The sequence below is a fragment of the Psammomys obesus genome, unplaced genomic scaffold, assembly GCF_907164565.1.
Source record: "Psammomys obesus unplaced genomic scaffold, mPsaObe1.curated_primary_1811, whole genome shotgun sequence".
Taxonomy (NCBI): domain Eukaryota; kingdom Metazoa; phylum Chordata; class Mammalia; order Rodentia; family Muridae; genus Psammomys; species Psammomys obesus.
The window spans coordinates 724,216-741,626 of record NW_026596155.1 but is presented as its reverse complement, the minus strand read 5'-3'; the positions used below and the strand labels follow the sequence as shown (position 1 = coordinate 741,626).

The window sequence follows — 17,411 nt, the reverse complement described above, 5'->3', positions numbered from 1 at the left end:
CAAACCCAATCACTAACCCAACAAACACAGTTAAAGGAACCTTCAGATTTCCCTCCCTAGGTGGCCATGTACTTCCCATACCTCCTTCTCACAGTCTTTTCACTGGGCATTAGATTAATGCTAGTCTACAGCCATCACTAATTCTCAGGCTCGTGGTTTTGCATGAGATGGATAAAAAGATGGATAAAAAGTCCACTTGGTGAGGGGAGCCAGCACATGTAGCCAGCCTGCATGTAGTTCTAAACCTCCCAACGGAAGCCAAGGGCTTCTTACAGACACTGATATGGTTTAAGAATGCCTCAGCAACACACAAACGTTTTCCCTACTTTGTAAACGCCCAGGAACTGCAAGTCACCATCCATAGACAAAAGGGAACACAAATTCATCAGCACCGGGTAGAATGATCCACAGGGGAGCAGGCCTCAGAGTCCTCGTGTTGCTGTAGACTTAACTCTCCTCTGGGAAAAATCTACTGCCTGAAGTTAGTTGCTTCAGGAAAAAGAATAAACAGAACTCAATAAATTACGTTTTATTCATCAAAATAAACAGCTATTTGAAGGTTTGGCACTACATGAAACGTTTTTCAGGAGAAGAACGGGTTCAAAGATAGGCGCTTCCTGCCTACTCCGGTATTGCTGAAGCAGGAACTACCACACTTATCTTCACGACTAATACCTCTTCAGCTCTGGCGCCACAAACTGTACTTACAGCAGCTGACATTGAAAGGAATGGGAGCTGCGGTCACAGTCAAACGGGCCACACCAAAATGCTCCCTGTCTTCCTGTCTGTGATATGTGAGAACATTGCCGGGACTTCAATCACATACAGTCGACCACGTTAGTGGAGCCGTGGCCAACGTCTCGGATCTGGCTAGTCAGGCAGTCACACACGGCCACACCAGCACCAGCTCTGCAGTGAGACACGGGTCCAACCAGCTCCCACCTGCAAAGACAGGGCAGGTCTGTCAGCACAGAGCACAGGCTCCCAACCAAAGACACAGCCGGGGACTACGGGGCTGGTTTTAAAACACAGCAACTTTCCAGAGGGGGAAAAAGATATCCCCAAATCTTATATTAACAAAGTAATATTCTTCAATTATCTCATTTTGCTTCCCATAGTTTCAGTCTGAAAACATTAAGTGGAAACTTCCAGAAATAAGCAATTTCATAAGCTTTAAATGCTAGGCCGTTCTGCCTTGTGTAGGATAGTCTCTGTTCGGTGTGTTATTTCTGTAGAAGATACCTACTCGTTGGCCACTAGGAGTCGGACTGACTGTCATGGTGTAGGTCCTTTTGTTCAGCTAACCTTTGTTTTCTTTAATAACGGTGCTAAAGTATAAGAGCAGTATGCTAGGAGTTTTGTCTCAGCACAGCGTTAACAACGTTGCAGTTTGTTAGCAACTGTTCACCTTTTGTTGTGCCTACTTTACACAGGGACCTGTATCTTCTTTTAAGTTAATTCATCTTTTACACCCTGACCAGTTTCCCCTCCCCCTTCCCCTGCAGTCCCTTCTCCACGTCTCCTCTCCCACCTCCAACCCCATCCACTCCTCCTCTTCTCTTCAGCAGAGAGCAGGCCTCCCATGGATGCCATCCAGCCATGGCACAACCTGCAGTTGGACTAGGCACACCCTCTCCTAGGCGGGCCGATGGGGCAGCCCAGCAGGAACAGGTCCCAAAGGCCGGCAGCACAGGCACTGAATTTTGCCCTAAGCACGTATGGACAGGGGAAGCCCAGCTCTATGTGCAAAGCTGGCTTCTACCCCCAGCCCCAGGTTCCACTGAGGGCGGTGAGCCTTCTGCTGTGGAGTGCCGCACGCGGCTAGAGAAACAGTGCACACTTACTTATTCAGCACCGGGTCAAAGGCCTCCACGGTGTTCAGATACGCATTGCCATTGTGACCGCCGACCGCAAAGATTTTGCCCATTACTGTGGCGATCCCCACTCCGCCCCGGGGAGTGGTGAGTGCTGCCACGTAGTCCCACTTGTTGCTCCGAGGGTCATACCGCTCAACTGAGCTCAAAGGGGAGTTATCGTCAAAGCCGCCTGCAAAGAGATAGTTAAAACACAGTCTTTCCATTTCATAAAAGCTGACAACTAGACCCCAACTCGACAGCTTATATAACTCAAGCTTTTGTCAGGCTGCTGATACATGCCCTTAGTCCCAGCACTTAGGAGGCAGAGACGGGCCCTGTGGATCTCTGTGAGTTCAAGGCCAGCCTGCTCTACATGGGGAGCTCCAGGACAGCCAGGACTACATAGAAAAATCCTGTCTCAAAGAAAACAAAATGAAACAGAACTCTCAAACTTTTAAATCGATTTTAGAATGATTTAGAAAAAAAAAAATTACTCTGATACCTAACTACCACCAACTATAATTTTCTACAATTCAACTATTTCATCAGTACTGTACTTTAACAATAGGCTTAAAAATCGTTTTTTGTTTTTGTTTTTTTTTTTTTTTCTTGGTTTTTGAGACAGGGTCTTAGCCTCCTCAGTGCTGGGATTATGCATGTATGCCACCACGTCTGGGTTTAAAGTCTCAATGTGAAAAACAAAGAGTTGCTGTAGAAAAGTGGGAGATTTACGGGAGAAAGCAACTGTTTTATAACCTGTCCTGAGAATCCCAGGCACTAGAGTAAGACCTGGCTTTCCTCTGTGTGTGCTGGGAAGCTGGCGAAATACTGAACCTCACTAAATCATCAGCTCATGCAGACAGAAGTGCAAGAGTTCCAGGGCTCCTCCTAAAACCATTCTTGCCAGCACAACTGCTGAGACAGCAGGCCAGAACCAAATCCTCACATTTCTGCCAAGGCCACATCTTCCTCCTGTCACATGGTCTATGGGTAATGGTCTTTTCAGTAGAGCGTGATGGAGCACAGCCCTGAGTGCCGCCCGGACTGTCATTGTGACCTTCATCTTTTCCACGTCCCTTCTAAGAAAGCAGCAGTTCTCCTGGAGAAAATGGCTCAACCTGTTTTCCAGGTAGGAGGCAGTGATCATTTCTTTAAAAAGAAGGTCAGTTTTAAAAATATCATGTAGGTATACCTTTTAGTAGGGTTTTTATTATATCAATTGAAATGAAATAAAATTCACTAATTTTATGCACATAACCAGATGGTTTTGGGGGAGGGGGCAAATGCTTACACAACTGAAGCTCTTTTCGTCGTAATAAAAGTCCATTGCTGCTCACACTAATGTGGAAGATAAGGGTTTGTAGTCACCTTCTCTATCGCTCTCCTGTTTGTTGGTTTCACTTAATCTCCCTAGGTAATAAGGAAGGATTCAGTGCTGAGGATGTAGCTCAACAGTAAAGAACGTGCCGACCACACCAGAAGCCTTAGGTTCCATCCTTAACAGTGCAAACAAACCGCGGCAGAGGAAGAGACAACGCAGAAGGTAAAGAGGCTGCTACACAGGCCCGCATCTTCCGTGTTATCATTCCCACCAGCTGCACGTGTCTTAAGTAGGACCTGATACTCCACGAGGTGGTTAGCTGCAGTTTTTCAGTGCTCAGGACGGAAGCCAGGGCCTCCTGCACGCTAGCTTTACACTGAGCTGTCCCTAGCTCCCAAGAGGGCTGCTCCAATGCTCACCCTGAGCTGTCCTTTTTAATCATACCTGTTTTAGCTCTAAGGGTCCCAGAGACTTAATAAGCACAGCAAACATGCCACACACGTGGCAGTATGACCCGTTTGCGGCTGCAACCTCGGACTAGAAGAACTTTGGTCCCCACACACTCAGGTTCAACCTCCACCCCTCTCACTTGTCCAGGCCCTTGGCTCTCTCTTCAACTGACTGCCATGCAAAGGCCGTGAGGCTGAGGTGGACTGTCTGATTCCCTTCCTTTTCTTGTGAGAGCACGGAAAGACCGGACGCTGCTTCTACTGACAACAACCCACTACCCTCCGACTAAGAACTATAAACAGCAACACCCCAATGATGGCCGTCAGCATACCCTGTGACGGACAGCCTGTGCCAAGGAGCACTCCAAGCAGCCCCTTCTCTGGAAGGAAGGGTTACTAACGACAAGCAAGTGACTCCTGTGTTGGGCACAGCTAAGATGCTCAGACGTACACCAGTCCTAATCCCTGAGACAATCCTGAGAGGTGGGCGGCCCATCCCAGGTTCACAGTCATGGAAGGCCTCCCGGAGGTGGCCACACACCAAGCCACTCCTAGAAGTGCTATGACACAGAGCCTGCTGCCACCTGTTGAGCAGGACACCCAGTCCAGGTTGTTCCTGTGTATACTGAGAATCTGAGAGAGCATTCCTTCTATAGAGCTCTAGACGTCCTTCTAACTCAGCACTAAATCAGTCAAAAAGAAACAGAATGGCCAACACGCCTCACACAGAAAAGCACTGTTTTCTTGAAGCAATCAGCATAGTTTACCTTGAAATGAAGTAGAAGAAAAACAAGTCTGTAGACATTTTAACATTTCTTCTAGCAAAGCATATTTATGTTTCTACATTTACAAATATCTATTTCATTTAAATGCAATCCCCTACTTTAGGAATAATCTAAGTTTTGCTTTTTGGAGTTTTCTGTGTGTTTGTCTTCTGAGACAGGGCCTCACTATGTAGCTCTGAACCTCACGGACTCTACATAGAGCAGAGTGATCGAAAACTCGGAGACCCGCCTGCTTCTGCCGTTAGTGCTGAGACTAAAGGCGTGGGTCACCAAGCTGGCCCAGGTTTAAATCTGAAGATTTAAATCAAGAAGCATTAATGTCAGCTTTAAGAACTCACAGGCACATCTCAGCACTGAGTCTACTAAAGGCCACCTGCTGAGTCAGTTTGTGACTGTTATCTTATGGCACTTGTCGCCATATGCCTCGATCCATTAGAGAGGGCATATACTCACCAACAACATACAAGCAGCCGTGAAGCTCGCTAACCCCGTTGCCTGCTCTTCGCTGACCCATTTCCTTGACTTCTATCCACTTATCCAGATGTGGATGATACCTTTCCACACTGGATAAGGAAGCTACTCCATCGTTGCCGCCCACAGCATACACATGGTTCTAAGTGAAGGGAACAAAACACGCATGCATGTCAGATTGGCTTCTCCACGGCCTTAACAGGCAAGCAGAACGCAGGAAGACCAGTATTTCGTGAACAACTTGATATACAGTCGATGCGCAGCTGCTGTGAAGCAGACTGTGTTGACCACGGACGTCCACAGGAAGGGGCTGTGCCACTTACTATTAAAGCCACGGAGCCAACGCCACCACGGGGAGTGTTCATCGGGGCCACTGTGCTCCACTGATCAGACTCGATGTCGTACCTCTCCACGTCACTGAAGCAGGTGTTGTCATCTAGCCCCCCGATTGCATAGATCGGGCCCCCTAAGGCGGCCAAGGCGATCCCTCGCCTACAAACACAGAACGTGCTTCAGTGTGAGTTTATTTTAGGAAAAAGCAGCAGCTTTCCTCAATGCCAGCCACTTCAGAAGATAATCCTCGAAGCGTGTGGCTTGTGTCCAGTGTTTTAAATGCCTTAGCGGTTCTGAGCAGCAGCTCGGGTCGGCCCCTTTACTCTGTACAGTGCATGGCCTACACAGGCTACTGGATACTTGGGCAAACTTTTCTTTTTTTAGTTTGTGCGTGTGTTTGGGGGTTTGAGCCCAGGGCCTTGCATCTATTGGTCACACAGTCCACTCTCAAGCTACACGTTAACCCTAAACTCAGAACAAATAATTAACGCAAAACCCAACAAAACAGTGTAAAAAATCCAAAGTGTTCAGTTAGTAAATAGTTATATAACTGAGGGGTTAATGGGCTGATAAGAAAACAGTTTGCTGTGGGTTAAAAGAGCCAACTTGAGTTCTGAACCCATGAGTTCATCTTGCTGCAGGGTTTCATAAAACACCACAGAAAAGGGCACTTGTTTTCCTATCACAAGCTTTGTGCGCACTGCTTTAGTTCTGGAGGGCATTTATTTCCTTCCTCTGAAAGAAGCCTCAGCCCCTAGTGAAAGTTAACTCACTGTTAAACGGACAATAAAAAAAGGACAAATTCCACACCAAGAGCTAACAGCTCTCCAGCTGCTGCAGTGCCGTAGAGGCCTCTGAGGGCAGACCTTCCCTTACAGTTACCTTTGTATCCCGTGTCCTGCCTCCCGCCTCCCTGGGAACTTTAGAAAGGCAAACAGCTTTGCTGCTGCTTCAGCATCTGGATCAAAAGTGTGGAATGTGCACAACATTCAAGGACTTTCACAGAGCCCATTCCCGGTGTCTTCCTGCTAGTCTCTTCCTAAGGCAGCTCAGGCCACCATTCCTGTGTTTACATCATTCAGCTTTTGCACAGCAAATTATGAACACAGGGAGGCTACATGAACAGCCTCCACTGACTGCAAAGCATGCACCCAGAGCAACAGTTTAAAAGTTGACAGAGGAGCATGAGCAGCAGTGTAGCTTCCTATCGTGACCAGGACTGCACCCGGAGCAGCAGACTATAATCGCCCTATAGTTCTCTTCACAGCTCTGAATGCAGACAATGTGCTGTAAACACTCTATTCCTTTGCTTTACGATCTGTGTTTCACACCGGTGCGAGTCAACACTTCACGCTGCACAAACAGCCACAAACCCCATCTCCCACCACATCGTCCTGGTATAACTGATGTCTTTAGGCCTGAATGTATAACCTTGTTTGACATCACTTGGAAGGTGTTGTCTACCGAGTATTTGGTCTGCTTGGTTCTGTTGCTGCTGCTGCCTGCTGCTTTCTGTGTCCTGACTTGGTGACATGATTGTAGTTGCTGTTTCATCTCAGGATGTTGGCAGTTACTATTCATATCATCAATAAAAATTCATGAGAGGTTAAATCATGTAATTAATCTGAATCATGTAATTAATAATCTCCCCTGTAGACGAGCTCTAGTAATCAAAATATAGTTCAATTTATTATAGATAAAAATTTCATATATTACCACTAATCTGTTTTGTTTTTTAAAATTTATATATTTATATTAACTACAATTTTTTACTTTGTATCCCAGCTGCAGCCCCCTCTCTTATCCCCTCCCAATCCCACCCTCCCTCCCTTTTCTCTTCCCATGTCCCTCACCCAGTCCACTCTCAGGGAGGTCTTCCTCCCCTTCCATCTGATCCTAGCCTATCAGGTCTCATCAGGAGTGGCTACACTGTCTTCCTCTGTAGCCTAGTAAGGCTGTTTCCTACTCAAGGGGAGGTGATCAAAAAGCCAGCCACTGAGTTCATGTCAGAGACAGTCCCTGTTCCCATTACTAGGGAACCCACTTGGGAACTGAGCTGCCATGGGCTACATCTGTGCAGGGGTTCTAGGTTATCTCCATGCATGGTCCTTGGTTGGAGTATCAGCCTCAGAAAAGACCCCTGGGCCCTGATTTTTTTGGTTCTTTTGTTCATCACTAATCTTAAAATCAGTAAAGAAAGCAGAAATTGAAGGAGCCATTTTCTTAACAAGGTAACAATAAACCTTAGTTCTAATTTGTTTTGTTTTTGTTTTTTGAGACAGAGTTTCTCTGTGCAGCCTTGGCTGTCCTGGAACTCACTCTGTAGACCAGGCTGGCCTGGAACTCACACAGATCTCCCTGTCTCTGCCTCCTGAGTGTTGGGATTAAACTAATTAGGATAATATTTAAGAGAAACACTACATGCATATCCATTCAGGTCAGGAATAAGACAAACATACCTGTTTCAATTTCTATTCATGCAACATCAAGTTATCAGCCAATAAAGGTGGGATGTAAAACAATGAAACCTAAGGATGCATGAGGAGGGCTGGAGGGGTGGCCCGGAGGTCAACAGCACTGGCTGCTCTTGCAGAGGACTGGAGTTTGGTTTCTAGCACTCCTGCTAACCCACTCATAAACATGTATAACTCTAGCTCCATGGGATCTGATGCCCTCTCTGGCCTCAGTGGGCACTTGCACACACACACATGGAAACTGGCAAGAGTTGGCAATAGTGCATCAGTGCTTATCTGACACTACTCTAACTGTGAGATGGGAACATACAAGCTAGTGAAGGGTGGATGGCAGGGTGTGCTCTCTACGTTGGCGTGGCTGGCACTTCAGTCTAGGTAATTCTCTGCTCTAGAGGGCTGCCCTATAGCACTGGAGGATTTTCTGCAGCATCCCTGACCCCTCCCACGAGACACACGCAGTAACTGTACAGCAGAGGAGGCAATATGACTTTCAGCTGAGTCCCTAATACCTGTAACAGTTTTTTGGAAAGCAAGTGTGACATGAGATCCTGTCCCATCATAACACAACAAAGTAGAAAGGAACGAGGCCAAACACCAAGGGCTGCTGGAGTGGCTCTGCAGGCGAAGGCCACTGAGCTTCCGCACCAAGCCTGATCCCTGGAGCACACAGGATGCAGGAGCCGGCTGACTGCTGCCCTGACCTCACACATGAACCTCCCTTCTTCCCTGCCCAATAAAGAAATGAATGCAGAAAGAATTTTAAATAAAATTAAGCAAAACAAGCAAAAAGGGAATGTTACCATTTTTGCAACTTTTCTGAAAAAAAAAAAAAAAGGCAAAAAAACAAAACAAAACAAAACCTAAAATTGTTTCAAATAAAAGGTCTTTAAAAGAGCAGCCAGGCTTTTTAAAGAAGACTGTGGTCACCAAGATGGGAACAGAAAGGTGAGTCCATTCAAACCATTTTAAAAAGGGGTGTGTGTGTGTGTGTGTGTGTGTGCACGCACATGTGTGTATGGGTGCTAGAGGGTTCACAAGAGGGTGTTGGATCTGCTGCGACAGGAGTTGGTTGTGGGCTGCCCAGTGTGGGAGCCAGGAACAGAGCCGGGTCCTCTGGAAGGCGGCAGTCTCAACTGCTGAGCCATCTCTCCACGCCCTCACCGTGTCCTTCTTAAAGGTACAGCTGTGACACAGCACGCTTTGGGTGCGTTAACACAAGGGGCTCTCAGATACAGTCTAAAAGTCAGAGAAAGCTTCAAAGTGACATTTTTCAGAATTCATCCTCTTCACAGTTTCCAAGGAGTGAGCATGCTGACGTACCTCTTGGTGTTCATTGAGGCCTTCATCATCCATTTGTTAGTGAGAGGATCAAACATCTCCATGCTGCCTAAATGCTCATTTCCATCATGTCCGCCCACTGCATACACTTTACCTGCCAAACACAGAAGTACTTGATCTAGCTCGTAACAATGCGATATTAGTGTTAGTACACATGATATTAATGTTATTTACACGTGATACTATGTGATATTAGTGTTAGTTACATGAGCGATCATGTGATATTAATGTTATTCACATGTGATGTCAATGCTGTTTACACGTGAGATCATATGATATTAATGTTATTTACATGAGGGCACTCTATAACTAGAATATCATAATAATTAACTTTAAATGTTTCTTTCTGTTCGATATTGGACTCATGTCACCAGTTAAGCACAAATCAGCGGGTGGCTTCCCTGAACACGCCTTCAAATGCCAACTTCTTGGGTTTTATCACTTTTTATTAAGTAGTAAATTAAATCATCAATTCTGCCTCCACAACAGGTCTGTAAAATGGAAAAAAAGGCTAATAACAAATTATAAAGATAATATACTCTGTTAGTACAAAACTGATCAGCCTTTCTCTGAGTAAGACAGAAGCAGAGAAAGTGAGACAAACGCTCTGCCACGCTGTGTTGCCCAGCCTGCCCGGCACTCTCCTGCACTGCACAGCTACAGAAATGAGATTTCATCATCACTAAAAATTAATGAAATTGCGGAACCACTGAAAAAATGTCACAGCAGTTTACGAATCCCCCTTTCCTGTTACCGGAGGACATGCAGAGGCTGGGGAGACAGTTGGCAGCTAAGGGCGTGGTGCTCTTCCAGGGCCCGGCAGCACGCACAGGTAGGCTCCACTGTGGAGCCCCAGGGGCATCTGCTGCCCTCTGCTGCCCTCCTTGCACCAGGCGCACACACAGTGCACATATGTACATGCAGGCAAACAGTCACACACATAAAAAATCTCTTAAAATACATAAAAATAATGTAGGAGCTGAGGCTGGAGCTCAGTTGGCAGAGTTCTTGCCTAGCACACAGGAAGCCCTGAGCCCACTCCTGGCACTGCATAGCTGGGTATGTGGTGCATGCCTGTAATCCTAGCTCTTAAGAGGTAGAAGCAGGAGGTTGGGAGTTCAAGGTCAGCCTCAGGTACTACATAGTGAATTCTAAGACACCCAAGGGCTAGAGATCTTCTCTTAAAAATTTTTATATAAAAACCAGAACTGATTTAGAACTAAAACATTTACTATAATTGATACAGGATATTTCATTTATAAATGAAATCTACCACTGAGATACATTTCTAGCCCTTGGTGATTTAAAACAGGGTCTTGCCATGTAGGTCAGGCTAGCCAGGAACTAAAATCCTCCTGCCTCTGTCTCCAGATGCTGGGATTATAAGTATGTGCCACCATGCCCAACCACAAGAATTTTACTTTCTCCATCTGCTCATTTTTAATTAATATACCAACATGCTAATGTATACAACCACTGTTGCAGAAAGGAAGAGAATTTCAAAGTTCACGTTGTTAAGACAAACAGCACAGCTGCGTAAGGTTCCAAAACAACAGACCCACCTTCCACAGAGATCACGCCTACGTGTCGCCTTCGGCTGTTCATTTCTGGTCCAAAGAACCAACTGTTTTTGTTGATGGAATAGCATTCAATACTACGGAAAGGGTCACCAGATCCACCTCGGCCACCCACACAGAACAGCACACCTAAGCAAAGCCAATGACACAGATGAGGATCACAGCTCTTAAGACTTTCTTTTTAATAGTGGAAAATGGTTGTCAAACTCTCAGTAACAGGCTCTTTTTTTTTAAGATAAGTTATGAAATCTCATTAGTATCTTTTTGCCCCATTACTCTAACTTTTCAAAGAATATGAGTGATCAGTTATCTAGCCTTCTTCATGTCCTCACTCACTACAAGTGTCCTTACTTAAGTAACAGAATCAAGGAGAAAGGACAAGCGTATCTGTATACTGTTGAGACCTTTGTCATGAGCAGCTGAGCAGTCTACCTCTGCCAACCCCTGAGCTGCTTCCCTGTGGAACACAGCTCAGTGCTGGCTACATCTGCCTACCTGTTTGGAAACTCCCTTCCTTCGCTGTCTGTAAAATCAGGTCCCTTTTTGTGTATATACTCCACCCACTCCTCCCTCTGTAGCCCTGAGGGAAAGGCTCATCCCTGTGTGGTGACCACCATGTCATAGGGTCTTCAGTCCACATGCCTGAGGCCTACACAGCCCCGAGACCCAGTGCCCAGAGCATCTTCTTCCTGCCTCTCCTGACCCAGCCGCCCTGTCCCTGTCAAGCCGCCACTATCTCCATGCAGGTCTCCACAAGCTGCAGCTCAGCTGCAAGACCCAGCCTCTCCTCACTGAGAAGCCATTTGGCTTCCAGACTGTCAACAGGATTGTGGCTGCTTGAGTGGAAAGGGCCCCATAGGCCCATGGCACTTTTAGGGCTGTGGCCTTGTTGGAGTAAGTATGTCACTGGGGGTGGGCTTTAAGGTCTCAGAAGCTCAAGCCAGGCCCAGTGTGTCAGTCTCTCTCCCTGCTTTCTGCTGATCCAGAAGTAGAACCCTCAGCTACCCCTCTTGCACCATGTCTGCCTGCAGGACACCGTGCTTCCCACCATGACAATAAACCTCTGAATCTGTAAACCAGCTACAATGAAATGTTTTCCTTTATAAGAATTGCTATGGTCATGGTGTCTCTAATAGGACAATCTGATAAAATACTCCTCCAACTCTCTCTCATAACCTCTACCCAAAGAACTTCAGCAAATGCCCTACACTGTAAGAATGGTTAAAATGACATGTTTTCATTCAGCTGTGTGTAAATCATTCATTTGCACACAACTCAAAAAGAAAAGAAAACAAACAAACAAAAAACTTAATGTACAGAATCTCCTGAAAGGTGAACACAGATCTGGGGTCTGACCCTCAGCGTCCCTGGTTCAGTCTTTGGGAAAAGGTTTAAGGACTCTCTCTCTCAGGCTCCTGGGTGACCATTCTCGGTGCTCTGAGAAGCACTGGCTGCCTAAAGGGAAAGCCTTAGGGCTGGAGATGTGCTTGCTCAGTGCTGGGATGCTTGTCTCGGGCCTGCGACTGATCCCTACCGCTGCAAGGAAAGAGATGTCTCTCGGCACAACATAAACTCCTCTGGTCTTACTCCACCCGCAGCTCAAGCTCCTGTGCCTATCTATCCTCGGTGTTCCTGCTTTTGCACTTTTGATAATGACCTTTCAATCACACATGACTGAAATATCCACATGCTGACAACTGTCACCCCAAACTAATACAACTGTTAAAGTGAGCATTTACACGCTAACTACATAGTGCCTGGTGTGTGCTCCGCTGTGGAAGTGGGTGTCTACAAGTTAACTACCTGGTGCCTGGTGAGTGCTGCGGAAGTGAGCATTTAACGCTAACTACATAGTGTGCTGGGCACTCTGGGAAGGTAAAAGAACACGTGAACAGTACAAGAACACCTGACCGGTGTCCTGAAGGTTATTTCTGATTTAACACAAGGTCTGAGCTTTATTTCCTCTTTAACCCTTTCGTGTCCCTCACAGAGCAGCCACCAGCGGCTTCTCACCCCACACTTGGTCACAGCAAAGCGCCTGCAGTGCTCTGCACAGTTTATCTGTCTGTTCTCCCAACACAGGCAGTGTGTCTGCCCTTCTAACCCTATTCCAGAGCAAGCACAGCAAGCATTTGATGTCTGCCGAGTGACTGCAAATGCGTTTACCCACTGGAGTCCCTTCCTGCTTGCTCAATGCTTTGAGTCAGAGAAGTTACAGTTACAGGAGAACTGAAAGATCATGTGGTCACATTTATAATCAACAGTGTGCCCTTGAACAATTAAGAAATCAGTCAAATGTAACAACAGTAGTAGAATTATAATCCCAGGGCACAGTCTTGCTCTTTGATGACATTTGCTCTAAGTGAAAGCTACACAGCTCACCTCTGAACACGTTATGAAACAAACAGGCAACAAAAATATCCACATGCAAATCCTTTTCTCCATTGTCTCTGTGTGGTTTGGATAACTCCGTCCTAATTCTTAGTCCTCTTTCCTAAAATGGAGGAAACCCATCTGATGAAAGGCCAGCTCTGTTAAGATCTATTCTGGAATGTTTTGATGATTATGTGAGACACGTATATGGATGTCTGGTGCATTCTGGAATGACCCTAGGCCTGCTTACACCTTGAATTTAAATCTGGGTTTGGAGAATGTTTGCCTAGTATGCACAAAATACTAGATTTTATCCCTCAGAGCAACAGACAAGCTGAGAAAATGGTGAGCTTAAAGAACTTAATTAAACATCTTTAACTTATGAAGCAGGATTCACAAAAACAGAATTCTGTGATAGAAAAAAAAATTTTTTTTTTAGACAGGGTTGGCCTGGAAGAGGCCATGTAGACTAAGCTGGCATCAAACTCAGAAGATAAAACCCACTTGCTTCTGCCTCAAAAAAGTGCTGGGATTAAAGGCAAAAGTGAAAATGCTGCCTGGATGTAACTAACAACTGGAATTCAAGAAGAAGAAAGAAGGAGGAGGAGGAGGAAGAAGGAAGAAAAGGAGAAGGAGGAGGAAGAAGGAAAAAGAGGAGGAGGAGGAGACAGTCTTTCTCAGGTGAACTGCCTAGAAGAACATCTTCAGAAGCAGGTGTGCTCAGAACCTACCGCTGCCTTTTGTGGCTGTCAGGCTGTGCCCCACACAGCACTCCTTGGTACCAACACAGAGAACACCTCTATACAGGATTTCTTTTGCTGAGCTGCTGGACTTCATCTATATTCTCTCATCATCCAAATATAAAACTAAACGTGATGTGGTCATGGTACATGTCTGGAATCCCAGCACTTGGGAGGAGACAGGAAGATCATGAGTTCAAGGCCATCTCAGGTTACACAGGGATTTTAGGACTGGCTGCGATACACCAGGACTTCCAGGTCGGCCTGGGTTGGAAATGTAGTCTGATGTGGTGTCAGCTAGTGAGAAGCCACATGCTTCTTGTATGTAAGAGATTTCAATTCTAGGAGCTTCGCCCTTCATACAAATGCTGGGTATGGTTTATGCTTTTCTTCTGATTTCTATGTGAAGTTTGTCAGCCTCAATGCTTGGCACTATAGATACGAGTCTAATGATCTTCAGCCCTTTCTGAAGAACATGTCAATCTCAAGGCATGTCAATAAACAGATAACAAAGCAACATAGCCAAACAAATTCCAAAACAGTACTCTAAAGGCACCATAGTGTCCAATCCAGGAAAGACCTCAAAGGAAAAGCTATTGCTTCAAATTTTGTAGGACTTACAGCCTTTTAAAAGACTGGCTTATTGTAGGCAGGCACAGTGGCACAAGAGTGATTGAGCATTCAGGAGGCAGAGCCCTGATAGCCTGGGCTACAGGGAGATTCTGTCTCATAAAACCAAATACCAAAATCAACAAAAAAAACCTGTATATTAATAAAACTAAATGATGAACACTAAGAATCATGAATACATTCATATACCTACTGACCAATTCTTAGGTAAAACAATCAAACACTAATTTTCTGATTACTAGTTTAGGCATACATAACCCTCAGCTACGTCAAATATCCTCTCTGGCAATCTGACAAAATGAGTAACTTAATTACCAGCAGTGTGCTTCCTTGGGGTAGTCCGGACTGTGTACTCAAAGTCAGGGACCGTCTTGCTGCTCAAATGAAGGTGATAATTTCTTGCTTCATCCAATAGATCTCTACATTTGAGATTTTGCTTGACAATCTGTTCTTTTGCCACAACACCCATAAGAAAATCAATCGGCAGCAATGGCAGACGAACCTAAGATCATGAACAATTGTGATACGAAACTTAAGCAGGAACAGAATCCATATACCCCATTCTCACATATCACAGAACTATGGCTATGACCTTGTCCTTCACCTGCAAAGCTCCTGGCTTTAATTCTCAGCTTCATATAAATAATAACATGCAAAAAAAACCCTGCTATATGTGAAATAAATTAGAAGTTGAAAAATAATTGTTACTTGTGCTTTAAAAATCCAATTACAATCACATTTGAATAGGTTTTCTTCCTCTGAGAATAAATATTTGTTCTTAATAAATTAAGGTTTTGATAACACTATTAAATTTTTATAAAATGTGGGCATAACTGAACATAGTGACTCATGTCTATAATCCCAGACTTGGGAGGCTGAGATGGAAGGCTTGTGAGTCTGGGGCCAGCCTGAGGTATAGAGTATTGGGCTAGTCTGAGCTAGACCCTGTCTACAAACAACAACAAACTGGATTAAGTACCCAGTGTTTTAGTTGTTTTTGTTTTAAGACAGATTTTTATGCAGCCCAGACTGGCTGTGGAGCCAAGCTCTGATGCTCCTGCCTTTTCCTCCTAAGTGCTGGAACCACAGGTAGGCATCAGCATGCTTATGCCACACTGAGGATCAAACCAGGGCTTCATGCACGGCAGGCAAGCAGTCTGGCCGCTGAGCTACACCCCGACCCCAATCCAACGTGGTTTGTTTGTTTGTTTGTTTTTGTTTTTTTTCCCACCAATTAGAGTTTTAATAAAGCATTAATTTCAGGAAAAGGTAAGTAAATGAAACAAGAGGAAGAGGCAAGGGAGGGAGAGGAGGAGGAAACTCCAGGGTAGGAAGAGGGAACACAAGGTACAAGCAAAGTTGTTATGTGGTCTTCCCTGCACAGGTCTACAGTCATTAGCAATACTGTCATTAGGAAAATGATCCATGAAACTTAGAAGCTTCATTATGAAGTAAGTCATGAATTACTGGGAGAGCTGTTTCCCTAGAGCCATTTTCAAATAATAGAACACAGTGTCCATTTCTACTTCATATGAATATTTTCAGTGTCTGCGCTTAAGACCATTCAGGCACCACAGACCCACATGTGTCATTGCTGGACCTGCACAGGGCACAAAGAGTTAACCACAGTGCATTAACCCCTTCAGACAAGTGACACCTGGCACTAACGCGCTCGTGCGCGTGGTCCCGCCCGCACCCTACCTGTGCGAGCGTCTCGTCCAGCCACTTCGGGTGGTGCTGGGGATTGGCGAGCAGCCACTTGATGGCAGCGCTGTAGACCTGCTTCTCGCTGTCAATGTTGAGGTCGCTGGAGGACAGCAGCTTGTGCAGGTGCTGAGGCGACACGCTCACGAAGTCTTCACATTCCACCACCTCGGTGAAGTGCTCGCAGGCATACTGGTCCGCCATATCCATCAGGTCTATTCGGTTGTGACTCTCCGCAAAGGCTCGTACTGCCAGGCAGTTGGAGGGGTGAAAATGTAACTTCATGTATTCGCAGCAGGCTCTGGCCACCAGTTCCACCTGCAGAATGCACGCTGCGTACAGCAGGGGCTGCACGTTGTCCACCGTCAACGTGAGCCTCGAAGAGTAGACGAACTTCACCAAGTCTTCCATGGCGTCACCGTCAAAGTCCCGAATCTCAATCAGCGCCTGCTTGGCTTCAGCCATTTCAGAGAGAAACATGGCTCTGAAGTAGGGGATCACACAGGCCAGGACCAGCTTGTGACAGGAGATCAGCTTCGAGCCAACCTGTCCGAATCAACAGGCACACTGAGGAGGCGGTCCCACACCAGGGGCCTGTGGTCTACCCAGCCCGGACTCACTCCCGTGAAGGCTCACGTCCTGTAGCTGCTCAGCCTTCAAGCTACGCCGCTTTCTGAAAGTCGGGTAATTTTCACCTCCTAAATTAGCCACACTGAACTATTATTTTTTTGTTATCTCATATTTGAGGATAATTTTCTGAAATAGTAAATATTTTTAAGATAGCCTAAAATTAACATTTTAACAAATATATGAGGGCTGGGTGTTGGGGGTTGGTCTGGTGCTACGTATTCAAATGCTCATTTTAGTGCCTTGAGATCTGGTTACCACCCTGCCACGGGCATTGTTAATAATGTCGAACCATCTTCTGTACCCATGTGAAGAGAAGGAATTGTTCCCCAATTATCCCAAGACCCAGCTATACCACTTCTGAGCACATACCGAGAGATGCTCCACCATACAACAAGGACACTTGCTCAACTATGTTCATAGCGGCTTTATTCGTAATAGCCAAAAACTGAAAAAAACCTAGATGTCCCTCAAATGAAGAATGGATACAGAAATTGTGGTACATTTACACAGTGGAATACTACTCAGCTATTAAAAACAAGGAAATCATGAAATTTGCAGGCAAATGGATGGAACTAAAAGAGATCATCCTGAGGTATCCCAGGAACAGAAAGACACACATGGTATATACTCACTGATAAGCGGGTGTTAGCCATATAACACAGGATAACCATGCTACAGTCCACAGACCCAACGAAGCTAAGTAACACGGGGGACCCTAGGGAAGTTGCTT

At 45.6% G+C, this 17,411-nt stretch overlaps 1 protein-coding gene across 1 annotated transcript in view; it reads right to left on the bottom strand.

Moving 5' to 3' along the window:
• Nucleotides 1-514: 514 nt before the first annotated feature.
• The window catches only part of Klhl8 (kelch like family member 8), a 47,429-nt gene continuing 30,532 nt past the window's right edge, over nucleotides 515-17,411 (bottom strand). The window contains exons 3-10 of the mRNA XM_055594608.1: nucleotides 16,049-16,597; nucleotides 14,663-14,849; nucleotides 10,590-10,733; nucleotides 9,010-9,121; nucleotides 5,206-5,374; nucleotides 4,865-5,024; nucleotides 1,845-2,046; nucleotides 515-942 (exon numbers count right to left, since the gene is read on the bottom strand). Coding sequence (XP_055450583.1) covers nucleotides 819-942; nucleotides 1,845-2,046; nucleotides 4,865-5,024; nucleotides 5,206-5,374; nucleotides 9,010-9,121; nucleotides 10,590-10,733; nucleotides 14,663-14,849; nucleotides 16,049-16,597 — 1,647 coding nt within the window. The 3' untranslated portion in view covers nucleotides 515-818. The remainder of the gene's footprint in view (nucleotides 943-1,844; nucleotides 2,047-4,864; nucleotides 5,025-5,205; nucleotides 5,375-9,009; nucleotides 9,122-10,589; nucleotides 10,734-14,662; nucleotides 14,850-16,048; nucleotides 16,598-17,411) is intronic.